The sequence below is a fragment of the Oreochromis aureus genome, linkage group 4 (assembly GCF_013358895.1).
Source record: "Oreochromis aureus strain Israel breed Guangdong linkage group 4, ZZ_aureus, whole genome shotgun sequence".
In the NCBI taxonomy this organism is placed as follows: Eukaryota; Metazoa; Chordata; class Actinopteri; order Cichliformes; family Cichlidae; genus Oreochromis; species Oreochromis aureus.
Window position 1 is genome coordinate 36,994,116 of NC_052945.1, and position 13,733 is coordinate 37,007,848.

Below are 13,733 nucleotides of genomic sequence, written 5' to 3' on the forward strand. Positions count from 1 at the left end.
TACAAAAGGCACTTATACTTAAGCAGATACAGAATAGGTGTCCTCCTATACCATAAATCATTAAGAGAAGGTACGACCTCTCTCATGACCTTAGGATGTGTGTGTATGCCAGAACACTCTGGAAGGCACACAGTGTCTTTGCAGCCTACTAAGGATCAAACCTCTATCATCATGCAATCGATTATATACCGCTAAGCATATATGAGTAAATATTTCTAAGCATAAATGACAATCCACCAATATAAACCTGACAACGTCTATCGTTTCATATTACACTATCGTTTGTTGGGCTGCCTCTGTAGCATGGACATGGTTTGGTTATGAAAAGTCTGACACAGACCAGAAAACTGTACGATGCAAATTATGCAGCAAACCGGTCCAACACCACAGACTCGAACATGACAAACCTCTGCTACCACCAACACAACAGTCACGTGACAGAGTGTGGAGAGAGTTTATGGATGAGAAGCAAAAAGAGCCATCAGGTGCTCCAAATACATCTTAGACTCAAACGTAAAACAAAACCAGGCTTTTCCCCGCAGCACGCCGTCTAATAAATACTCACAAAGAAAATGGCGGCTGTTACAACTTATGTGTAAAAGTGTATAGCTTCATGCATTGGTCAAAACACTCGACTCCAGGTACACGACGCCCAGCTGAAACACTTCACACAGGTCGAGAGATTCACAGAATTTACAGAAAGTGTAACATTTTTAGGATACATTTTGTTGTCGGGACGATAAATGTCTTATATCAGGATATGAGAGTTTGGTCATATCGCACAGCCGTAGGGTCCAGGCCCCCCTTCCCCAACTCGTTCCCCTCAGTTATAAACTCAGGTCTGTTTTGTGTGTGTTGCTGGATGCAGGTGTGTTCTTCACACAGAAATATACAAGTCATGATATTGTGCAAACTCCTCTACTGTCCTTCAGGTGTGGCTGTCTTTGGATACTCCCTGTCCATGTCCATTGGGGGTGTTCTGGCGTCCCGGTACCTCCACCAGTCCATGCTGTACGATGTTCTGCGCTCACCTATGTCCTTTTTTGAGCGAACCCCCAGTGGTAACCTGGTCAACCGCTTTGCCAAAGAGATGGACACCATTGACACGCTGATCCCCAGCATTATTAAGATGTTCCTGGGCTCCATGTTCAACGTGCTGGGCTCTTGTGTTATCATCCTGATTGCCACACCTCTAGTCAGTATCATCATTCCTTTCCTGGGTCTGCTCTATTTTTTTGTACAGGTGAGTTTGAAAAGGCAAACCGATGGTGAAGTGTCAGCATCTTCCAGTATTATCCCCACAGTACCACGCCTCCCCGCACTGCACTGTAATTCTGACTATATAAGTCACATGTGTCCATCCTTGTTCTGTCCAGAGGTTTTATGTGGCGTCATCTCGCCAGCTGAAGCGTCTGGAGTCAGTCAGTCGTTCCCCGATTTACACCCACTTCAATGAAACCCTGCTGGGCACGTCGGTTATCCGAGCCTTCGGTGAGCAGGAGCGTTTCATCCATGAGAGTGACCAGCGCGTGGACCATAACCAGAAGGCTTACTATCCCAGCATAGTGGCTAACAGGTCAGGGAGGCTGCTGTCATACACTCTCACTGCACCACCTGCTGCAACAATTTACACCTTTTAGGCTGAATGTCCCTAAATTAGATCTCTCTGAGGCCGTTCATTGGAGTATTACTGCAGCACCACGAGTACATTATATTCACTTTGGACGTAGAAAAGCTCCATTTACTTTTGCATGCTTTAATTTTCATGTTTCTTTCCAATCTCTGGCTGAAAGGTTAAAAGTCATTTAGCTCCACAGTTTGTTCTGGTTAGTCAGTCAGCAAAACAAGTGAAGGGAACTGCCATATTTATCATACATAAGGTGCACCGGATTCTAAGGCGCATTAAGCAAACAAAACAGTCATTTAAGTCAGACTTTACTCAGCTCATTCTTCTTGCTTCCTAAAGCTTCCTAAGCTAAAGGCCAACGGCTTGAACGTCTTTATAAGAAAACTGGCCTTACTATTCATAAGGATATGTTTAATAACCATGTTCTGTTTTATCAGGAATGTATCAGTCAAACCAAATCTGCCTATTATTCTACCATTGTCTGTTCAAGTGAGAACTCCACCAAGACCCTATTCTCATTATTCAACTCCTTTAACAGGCCACCTGATTCTCTGCCTGCTCATCTCTATTCATCTAACTTCTGCGACTCTCTAATGCTATTCTTCAGTGACAAAATTCATAAAATACACCTAGACTTGGTCCCTAATGCCCAATGTAGCTCCTCTGTCTTAATTCCACCCCCTTCTCACTTCCTCTCTGCCTTCCAACTTCCGTGTTTAACTGATATTGCTGATCTCATCCACAAATCAAAGCCTTCTACCTGCCAGCTTGATCCTATCCCCACCGTCCTTGTCAAAGCCTGTCTACCCCCTCTCCTTCCCCTCATATTTGCTATTATCCGCTCTTCACTCACCACTGGAACTGTTCCTGCTTCTTTCAAAGTTGCCGCCATCACCCCAATCCTGAAAAAAACAGGTCTAGATCCCAACAACTTTAACAATTTCCGCCCTATCTCCAATCTACCATTCCTTTCAAAAATTCTGGAAAAAATTGTTGCTTCACAAATCCATCTACACCTAACTGATAATAACCTTTACGAACAGTTCCAGTCTGGTTTCCGTCCCCTGCATAGCACCGAAACTGCTCTTATAAAAATAACAAACGATCTTCTTATGGCAGCTGATTCTGGTCTCCTCTCCATACTTATTCTCCTTGATCTGAGTGCAGCCTTTGACACCGTCTCTCATCCCATTCTTCTTAGCAGATTAGCTTCTACTGGCCTCTCTCATACTCCATTAGCCTGGTTTAAATCATGCCTGTCTGACCGCACTCAGTTCATTCAGTTAAAATCCTTCACTTCTCAGCCTTCTCCTCTATCTACTGGGGTGCCCCAGGGATCTGTCCTCGGTCCCCTCCTTTTCATCATTTACCTTCTTCCACTCTGACACATTTTTCGTAAATATAACATTCAGTTCCACTGCTATGCCGATGACACCCAGCTTTACCTCTCTACCAAACCCGATTCTACTCTTCCTCCACCCTCCCTCACCCTCTGCTTAGCTGAACTCAATTCCTGGTTCTCCTCCAACTTGCTTAAACTCAACAGCAATAAATCAGAACTTCTCCTGGTCGGCACTAAACGATTACTATCCAGAATTAACGATTTTTCTCTCACTATCAATAACTCGTTGGTTCCTATCTCTCCCTCTGTGAAAAGCTTGGGTGCCATTCTCGATAGCACATTATCCTTTAATTCACATATCAATAATGTCACACGTGCAGCATATTTTCAACTCTGTAACATCAATTGCATCCGCCCTTTCCTCACTCCTCATGCCACTGCCATTCTCGTCCATAATCTTGTCATCTCTCGGATTCTATCCATCCATTCGCTTCCGCTTATCCTTTTCAGGGTCGCGGGGGGCGCTGGAGCCTATCCCAGCTGTCATGGGGCGAGAGGCAGGGTACGCCCTGGACAGGTCGCCAGTCTGTCGCAGGGCTAACACACAGGGACGAACAACCATTCGCACTCACATTCACTCGCACATTTACACCTAGTGGCAATTTGGATTATCCAATTAACCTATCCCCACAAGCTGCATGTCTTTGGACGGTGGGAGGAAGCCGGAGTACCCGGAGAGAACCCACGCAAACACGGGGAGAACATGCAAACTCCACACAGAAAGACCCCGGCCTGATGTTGGAATTGAACTCAGGACCTTCTTGCTGTGCGGCAACAGTGCTAACCACCGTGCCACCGTGCTGCCTCTCGGATTGATTACTGTAATTCATTAATATTTGGTCTCACACAAAAATCTATTAACAAGCTCCAACGTGTCCAGAACTCTGCTGCCCGTATTATTACTAGGACGACTTCTACCCATCACATCTCCCCAATCCTGAAGCAGCTACGCTGGCTCCCGGTTAAATTTCGCATCCATTTTAAAATAATCCTTTATATATTTAAGGCTATTCATTCTCTCTCTCCACCATACCTCTCTGATTTAGTACAGATGAACCTCCCATCCCGGTGCCTCAGATCTTCATCTTCTCTTTCTCTCTCTGTTCCTTCCGCTCGTCTGATTACAATGGGGGCTTTTAGTTGCTCTGCCCCTCGACTTTGGAATTCCTTACCCCCTGACCTCAGAAATATTAGTTCATTCCCTCTTTTTAAGTCCACTCTCAAAACTCATCTGTTTAAAATTGCTTATGTCTAAACCTCTGTAACTTTTAACTTTTATCTGTTACTCTTATTATTGTGTATATTTTGTATTTGTTGTACAGTGTCCTTGGGTGCTCTGAAAGGCGCTATTTTTAAATAAAATGTATTATTATTATTATTATTATTATTATTATTATTATCTCCACTTCCGTACCATTGATTCATTAATGTTGAATTCTCTGGCAGCTCCTCTATTCCCATGTTGTTGCAGTATATTAATGACTAACCTGGTATTGTGGATGGATTATCTCAGTTGTTCTCCTGACTGAAGTTTGGTCCGTTTACAGCATCCTGCCATGCGATTGCATTTGTCCCTAACCATCAGGAACCTTCACGTTAACTTTTATTGAGTGGAAAAAAGTTAGCGTTCATCCTCCAGCTTCACTATGTTTATGTTATGCTAACATAGCTGTGTCGCTAGCGATCACGTAGCACATCATTATATACCAGCTAGCCCAACTTCAGTAACCCTACAAACGTCACTGCTGTTTAGTTTTCTGTCTTCATTTATGTTGGAAGTGATAGCAGAGCTGTACGTTTGAATGTTTCAGAAATCTCTCAGTCAGAACATGCTATATCATGTTTAGGTGGAAGCTAGCGCGCTAACTTCCTGCTAACTTCCTGCTAACGTCTAACTCCGTTAAATTTAATAAATTCTGTTTTCATGGATGCCTGGATGTTAAACTTAATTGTTACACCTGGTAAAGCAGCAACGCTGATCATTTAATTTTATTAACTGTCTAAATTCGACAGTTTTTACCTCTCAGTGATGCCGCAGTGTTCGTTTGACTTTGGGACCTGAAGTAGACGGAGGTTAGGACCCAGATTACTCCGCGAGGCTCCTTGAGCACAACCAGAATTCATACATAAGGCTCACTGACGATTTTTGAGAAAATTAAAGGATTTTAAGTGTGCCTTATATTGTCAATAATCTAGTTTCCTGAATCTGTGTTTGTGCAGGTGGCTGGCAATTCGCCTGGAGTTTGTGGGAAACTGCATTGTGTCATGTGCTGCTTTGTTTGCTGTCGTAGCCAGACAGAGCCTCAGCCCAGGCATCATGGGACTGTCCATCTCCTACGCCCTCCAGGTAAACATGGACAATCTCCTTAAACTGTGCACTCATTTCATACATTAAAGAAAAAGAGTCCTGGGTAGCTACAAGGAGCGAAGCCTTCCTACTAACTTAAGTCTGTTTATTCCCTATTTTAAGCCATTTTATTGATGTTTAGCAGCCAGATTTAGTGCACGAGTTCACTGAAAAACATTTATTCGATTGTATTGTTCTGGGGGGTTTTAAGCATAGATTCATCACAGTTTCATGGAAGCAGTGTCCCACAGTCCTGACGGAGTGGGTACATTTGAGCCCATTATAGTTTATACAGGAATACTTTTTACGAGCTCTGTTTATGGTTACCATATTTTATTGTTTTTTAATCTATGATCGATATTCTGAAACAGTCTGTCAGTAATGGAATGCACCCTACTTTTAAGTTCAGTTTAAAACTACTTTTTTAATTTAAAGGAAAACTTTGTTATGTAAATTGTTCCATTTGATATCCTTTCATTTCAGTTATATTATTTATGAGGGGAAATTCAAACAGTCCGCTGCCTAGAAGAAGGAAAGGGTTTTGTGCTTTGTTATGTTTGTTCTTAATCTGCCAAAAGGCTGATTCTGTTCATCGGGACGTTTTCATCATCATCAGGTGACTCCTTCAGTCTCAGCTGACTGCAGGTTTCCAACCTTGTACATCAGCCCATTGAACAATGGGCTGTGGGGTCATTAATGTGCAGACTGTCATATTGGGTCATGAGTAGCATTCACAGAGTTTGCAGTCACAGCAGTGTGGGACGGTGATAGATGTACCCTTAGGCCCCCTCCTCGTTCAGAGAATTGTTAGAAACCTGCAGTCGCTGAGACTGAAGGAGTCACCTGGATGATGATGATGATGATGGGTTTCTCCCACTGAAAACGTCCAGATGAACAGAGCCAACCTTTTGGGATCCCCTGTCTGGAGGACTGAGCGTGCATTAATCTGGTTTTCTTTTGCCCCGTGTGCAGCTAACTACCTCACTTACCTGGCTGGTTAGGATGTCTTCTGATGTAGAAACCAACATTGTGGCTGTGGAGAAAGTGAAAGAATACAGCGACACAGAGAAAGAGGTACACAGAAACAAGCCTTTAAAGGCAGTAAGACATAGTGTAGATATACTGGCTGCCATATGTGGTGTGTTTGGAAAAAGGTTTCGCCTCATACGTGTCTAAATCGCCTTATTTAAACATGTGTGTTTGGACCCCCAGGCAGCGTGGGAACACGAGCCCTCCACCCTTTCCCCAGGCTGGCCTACTAATGGCTGCATAGAGATGAGAAGCTTTGGCCTGCGCTACCGCCAAGATTTGGATCTGGCCATCCGCAACATTACCATCTCCATTATCGGAGGAGAGAAGGTGGAATTTCACATGACTTCAGTGAAGGCATCAGCCCAGTGACAGTGTGTGTGCTTGTGTCTGTTCTGAGCTGTTTGTTCCATCAGGTGGGGATTGTGGGACGCACGGGTGCAGGGAAGTCTTCCCTAACGCTGGGGCTCTTCCGCATCATCGAGGCAGCTGAGGGCCACATATTCATTGATGGAGTGGACATTGCCAAGCTTGGCCTCCACGAGCTTCGTTCCAGAATCACCATCATACCACAGGTACGTTCTGAGAGGATCAAAACTGTTACACTGATTAGTCTGGAGCCTGTGCATTACAGCAGCCAGGGGAGCTGCTGATACTCTTTTTGTCTCTTAGGGTAACTGCCATTTGAGGAGAGTTGTACAGCGAACCCAGTAATGTTAACCTGGGCAAACACTGTGTGATTTTATTCAGTCACGTTATTCAGCTCCTGCTCAAACTGTACGATTGACTCGCAGGGGTTAGAAGTTCATAGGTCATGATGCAGGGTCTCACACTATACGGCCCGATGCTCTGATGTGACCTGAGTGCTCACACTGTGCGTCCATAACATGAAGCTGATAACACAAAATCTGTCTCTCTCTCTCCCTCTCCGTCACACACACACACACACACACACACACACACACACACACACACACACACACACCACTATCAACATTGCTAATGAAAAACAGCAGGCAGACTACTGTCTGTCGCACATGAAGCCGTACCTCGACAGCAAGGGCCGCGAGCTGCCGTCAGCTTTCGACTTTGTCGAATTCACTCGCTCGCTCTTTGTCAACTGATCCTTTCCCCTCAGCTGTGATTGAGCAGCAATTTCCATCCAACAACTTTCACGGTTGTTGCGGTCGTGATAATTTTTGTGAGGCCACATGTTCTAAGAATAAGAATAAGAATAACTTTATTTATCCCGAGGGAAATTCTTTTGTCATGTACATGCTCAAAGCAGCAGGAGAGACAGAGGAACAGATAAATAAGATGATATACAATATATACAATAAGAATAGTAGTATAGTGTACAGTAGTAGGATAGTGCAAGACATGGTATCAAATAACTCTAATGAAGTAATATAAATGACTGTATCCTGGAGAATAAATAACTGAACTATCAGTGCAGGCGGTTCTAGAAAGTGACATAGTAATGTGCAATAGAATAAAGGGAGTAGCAGCGTATGATGGGGGATGAAAACAAATATTCAATAAGGTACTCTTGGGTAATATTGCACGGACTGGGAGGGAACAGAATAACATAGGTAATAGTCTCAGGAGAATCACCTACAGAGTGAGGAAGAGTTAAACAGTCTTATTGCCACCGGTACAAAGGATTTCCTGTGGCGGTCAGGTCTGCATTTCGGGGCAATGAGTCTTTTGCTGCGTTTGCTCCGATGGTCCATCATGGGGGCGTGCATGGGGTGGGAGGGGTTGTCCATGATAGAAAGAAGCTTTTTTAGCATTCTCCTCTCAGACACCTCCTCCAGGTTCTCCAGTCTGACACCCAGGACAGAACCAGCCTTTCTAATCAGTTTGTTCAGCCTGTTGGCATCAGCTGTCTTCACCCCACTTCCCCAGCTCACAGCTGCAAAGAACACGACGCTCTCCAACACCGAGTGATAGAACATGGTCAGCATTTTCCTACCAACATTGAAGGACCTGAGCCGCCTCAGTAGGAAAAGCCGACTCTGCCCTTTTTTGAAGATAGCATTGGTGTTCTTGGTCCAGTCCAGTTTACAGTCCAAGTGTACCCCCAGGTACCGGTAGTCCTCAACGATCTCCACATCAGCCCCACTGATGGTGACAGGGGTAGGAGGAGGAGATCCGTGATCCAAGCTACCGGTGGGGCGTCCACCTGCATTTCCGTGAGCTTATTCCCCAGCAGTGATGGTCTGATCGTGTTAAAAGCACTGGAGAAGTCAAAGAACATGACCCTCACAGTGCTCCCAACAATGTCCAGGTGAGAATAAGCCTGGTCCAGCAGGTAGATGAGGGCATCCTCCACACCGATACGAGGTTGATAAGCAAACTGCAGGGGGTCCAGCCAGGGCTCCACCAGCAGACACAGATGTCTCAGGATGAGTCTCTCCAGCGTCTTCATGACATGTGAGGTCAGAGCCACTGGCCTGTAGTCACTGGGGGTCGACGGGTTGATCTTTTTAGGGACAGGAACCAGGCAGGATGTCTTCCAGAGTGATACAAGTTGTGCCTCCATCGCTTGTGCCACACGCTGCACTGCCATGCTGCTCCGTCTTTTCACTTCCGTTTCTGTGTTTGCGTGTGCGCAGTGTGAGAGGCTGCGGTGACACCCTCACGACGGCTGACAGGATTTCAAACAGGTTTGATTTTCTTACGACCAAACGATTGCTGATCGGGAGCTGGTCGTGAGGTGTTAATCGCTTCTCGTTACCCCGTGTATACCGCACGTTGCATGACACACGATGAAGGCGAAACTCGGGCCGATCCCCAGAACGGTCGCACGACTGAAAAATCTGCTCAAAATGGGAAAAATCCCACAGTGTATGCCCAGCTTAAGACACTCTTCTCTTCCACAGGACCCAGTGCTGTTTTCAGGCTCCTTGAGGATGAACTTGGATCCTTTTGACTCCTACACTGATGAGGAAGTATGGCGGGCTTTGGAATTCTCCCATCTTAAGACCTTTGTGTCCAGCTTGCCCAACAAGCTTAACCACGACTGCAGTGAAGGAGGAGAGAACCTGAGGTATAACTGCTTCACGTAGCCGTGCAAGCAACCACAAATTAAAGTATCCCAGTTTCACAGCTTCTTTGAAAAACACGTTAGTGTGCAAACTCGTCAAGCATGATTAGGAACAACTGCATTTCTTGCAGTTGTCCAGTACACCAGTTATGGGGCAACCGTGCATATACCAGTCATTGGAAAAAGAGCTGGAGCAGGGAGTAGGGCTTTCTGCCTTTGAAACAGTCTGCTTTTCCTTCAGTGTGGGTCAGCGGCAGCTGCTGTGCCTAGCCAGAGCTTTGCTGAGGAAGACCAGAATCCTTGTTCTTGATGAGGCCACAGCAGCTGTAGACATGGAGACGGATAACCTGATCCAGTCCACCATCCGCTCTCAGTTTGAGGACTGCACTGTCCTGACCATAGCTCATCGCCTCAACACCATCATGGACTACACCAGGTACTGTACACTAAAGAGACACTGGTACGGCCCCCACCCCCCAAAATCTGTATTAATGCCTATATTTGTATGTGTCTCCCAGTTCTGTATGTTCTCTGTTGGCGCGACCATTTCAGTCTCTTACAGTCATTAGGCCATACTGAAAGTTCTTTAAGGATGAGACAGTTTCTGGTTTCCATGTTTCTGGTTTCTGGTTTCCTACAGTAACAGACTGGTTAGTAATAAAGTTTTAACTTTTAGTTATATTTATAATTGTGTTTGATAAGACTCATTTTAATAACCTGCTGTAAATAAGCATCACCCTAATTCCATGCAACGACCAAAAAGCATTAAAATATGCTAACACAAAATACTCCACCTGCAGAAACATCCCACAATGCAATGGTGTCTTTGCCAGACAGAACCAAAGCAGAGGGTCAGTCTCAGTGATGGATTCAAACAACTTTGCTGCCTTTCTTTGTAAACTTACATCCACCGTGATTACACTGAAAAACTCCATCTCCCACAATGCATTAGAGCTGGTTCCCATCAAAAAATAGCCACTTTATGCCCGGCTACAGAGATTTGATTGGACGACAGCGAGGGTCATTCATCCTGTGTCATGTGTATGTCTCGCCTTGCAGTTTGTGATTGGTGGGATTGACGTACATCAGGGGTGTCCAAAGTCCGGCCGCACTTCAACTTTTGCTTGAGTGTGTTGCATTTCTTAGTTTTAACACCAGGGGGAGCTGCTGTTGATCAAGGCAGTTGCTCCACCAAAAAGGACAATCACAAAAGAAATTTACCCCAAGTTACCAAACATGGCAGAACCAAAGAAGCTAAGGTAGAAAGTGAGTGCAGAAAATTTCAGACACGGTGGGAGAGTGAATATTTCTTCAAAGAATTCAAGTGTGTCTGTTTGATCTGCACTGAAACTGTGGCAGTTATGAAAGAGTATAATGTACGACGTCATTATGAAACCAAACATCAGGCCTATGCATCCTACACTGGTGCTGAGCGAGAGCAGAAATTAAAGCAAAGGGTAGCTCTCCTGCGGGGTCAGCAACAGTATTTTTTTCGTGCTCAAAAGGTCCAGGAAAAGGATCTAACCCTAACCCTAACTCATGGCAAGACATGGCAAGCCTTTTTCAGATGGAGACCTCATAAAACGCTGCCTCGTTAAAGTCACCGAAATAACGTGCCCGGAAACAGTGCAGGACTTCAACAACGTCAGCATGTCCAGAAATACAGTTGTGCGACGCATCGAAGACTCGCCTGCCAACATTAAACTGCAACTGTCCGATAAAGCTGTGCTTTTGATTTTTACTCCATCGCATCCGATGAGAGCACCGATGCCACAGACACCGCACAGCTGCTAATTTTTTTTGCGGGGAGTGGACGAGAGCACGAGCGCTTTAGGTGAGTAAAAATATATTCCACAGTACCCGTGTTTTAATAAGCATGCATGTGCAGGTACACATGCTTCAAATATCAATAATGCGCATCAATTCTGTCACTACCCTGCTTTTGCGCACCACTTTCTTATATGCGTTTTTCTTGTTAACACACAGAGTACACACCGCTGTGCACAGCGCACGCAAAGTCAGCTGATCTCATCTGATGCAGATCTGCTTCTTGATCAAGTGACATTTGTCCGGATTTTTGGCACGAGTGGCGTCGGATCAGCACCGCGGCTGGATGGCCCGATTTACATACCCAGCGCAGCTGATACTCACCAGAATAATTCACTAAAATTATTTGCACTCCTGTTATTAAGTCCAGTTCAGTCTGTTAATGTTGATAACCGTTTCAAACGAACGTTAACAGGTGTGTTGCTAAGCCTAAGAACTTAAATAACAAGCTTGAAATGTACCCGTCCCATTTTCCCCTTTATTGTTTTTTCTCTGTGCTGTAAATCTGCTGTCCAAGAAGAAATCTGCTGCTGTTCTGAGAATGAGCTACCAAAGCTTTTTCTGAATAAATCAATAAAGATCCATTTATGGAAAGCTGTGATGAAGGCAGTTTTGTCTTTAATTATATTCAACAATATAACACATTTGACCACTTTTAAATGATTTTTCTAACTTTAATACACTACAGTTAAGGTTATATACCTAATTTCTAGTAAGTGGCCCAGCCCCTCCTATATTTTTATGTATGTGGCCCTCAGTGAAAAAAGTTTGGACACCCCTGACGTACATGCAGTGATGTCACTGTGGTTCTATTGGCTCAAAGGATGTAAAAACGAGGCTGAATCCTGCGATTGAAGCTGAAATTACTGCCCTGTATTTAAAATCAAATATTTTTGCTGTATAATTTCTTTATTGACTCATTCTTGGTTTTATGTGGAATGAATTCAGGGTCATGTGACCCTCTGTATCAGCCTATAGGGTTCCTTGGTTTGGTTGTCTCTGACTAACAGATGTTTATGTGCAGGGGTTGGATTCACTCAGGTGTGTGTCGCCTGTTATTGCCTGTAATGGAATGCGTCCTAATGTTTGTCAGTGCATCTGCTGAGCTGTGCAGACTGCGTTACATATGTCCATTAAGGTTTTGTTAAAGTAGTCTCTAATATTTGGCAGGAAAAGACCTCCTTTGCCTTTAGCTGGTAGCACGGTCTTAAGTTCTAGGTCTTTAACCCTGCGTGTAAACAGGAAGTCCATCTGTCACGCTCTTCAAAGACGTTCCCTGGAGGCTCCGTTGGTATTGTTTGAAATAAATACAAGAATCCTGGCAGAAAGCTCATTTTACTATTTGAGTCGTACCTAGAAAGGGGAGCGTATTCCACCTTGTCTGACTGTATTTTGGCAATGGGGATCATAGTTTAAGTGTAATAAACTGATCCCCAGGTAAGTCATCGATTGAGAGCCCAGCTGCCTTTAAGTTGATTCATTTCGTGTTGTTTGGGGACATAATTAAATGTTATTCATCTTTAATATCTATCCAGATTGCCGTATTTGAAAGCTGTTTTATTTGTTTTCTGAGTAATGATCATAACCTTATTCTAGCTGTTGGTTTGTAGCATAGAGGTTCTGATGAAACTGTGCTGAAGTGTAAACTCCACTAACACTTTACACAGAGAGTACCAGCTGACCCAGTCAAAGGCCCTGCTGCCTCCAGATGTTGTTGTGTGTTTGTCTGTCTAATGAAAGCAGTTTGACCCTTGATGAGAGGGACGAGCTCTGCAGTACAGAACAGAAAGCTGTGTTTACATTTCATTTCTTCTGAAAAACCTTCTGATTTTATAAATCTCTCTTTGTTAATTTTGTAAGATAGAAGTTCAGTAGATTTATTTCCTGTTTCATCATCATGTTGTTTAGGAAACTGTTTCTTCTGGACTTCATCCATGTATGTCCACTTTATTTGGGTCTGTACCTCTAAGATGAGACGTTTTTAGCTCTGTGCTTTGTTTTCCAGGTTCTTTCATTCTGTTTGAGGCATGTTTAATTTCTCCTTCCTTTGTTTCTTCTGAAGTGTCATTGTGATCTTATCACTGCATTACAGCCGCCCCACTGACACTTCACCGCTCTGTGTACCAGAGAGTATCAGTGTTCAGCTGAGGTCTCGTTGGTTCATTCAAATGTCCAGTAGGAAGCCACAACGGCTTTGCTAAACATAAAGAAAAATAGTCTATTGTTGAGTATGAAGAGAAAAAAGTAAATATTCTTTAACCGTGGTGCAGAAAAGATCCTCTTCCTGAATCTCGGGGTTCTCCATAACGCCCCCCACCCCCACCATGCTCTAAACGATCATCAGCTTCAGCTTCTCTCCCCACTGCTCCACGCTTCATGCTTGGCGCTATCATTTCATGTCATCCTAAGACTGTCACACAGCTCCAAACCCAGTGTCACCTTACTAGCCATG

General features: G+C 44.3%; 1 protein-coding gene across 2 annotated transcripts in view; it reads left to right on the top strand.

Moving 5' to 3' along the window:
- abcc1 (ATP-binding cassette, sub-family C (CFTR/MRP), member 1) overlaps positions 1 to 13,733 on the top strand; it is a 56,250-nt gene that overhangs the window by 41,226 nt on the left and 1,291 nt on the right. For both annotated transcript variants that reach the window (XM_039611198.1, XM_031755796.2), the window contains exons 23-30: positions 933 to 1,243; positions 1,377 to 1,576; positions 5,250 to 5,376; positions 6,349 to 6,450; positions 6,589 to 6,735; positions 6,822 to 6,980; positions 9,291 to 9,457; positions 9,696 to 9,890. In XM_039611198.1, the coding sequence (XP_039467132.1) occupies positions 933 to 1,243; positions 1,377 to 1,576; positions 5,250 to 5,376; positions 6,349 to 6,450; positions 6,589 to 6,735; positions 6,822 to 6,980; positions 9,291 to 9,457; positions 9,696 to 9,890 (1,408 nt within the window). The remainder of the gene's footprint in view (positions 1 to 932; positions 1,244 to 1,376; positions 1,577 to 5,249; positions 5,377 to 6,348; positions 6,451 to 6,588; positions 6,736 to 6,821; positions 6,981 to 9,290; positions 9,458 to 9,695; positions 9,891 to 13,733) is intronic.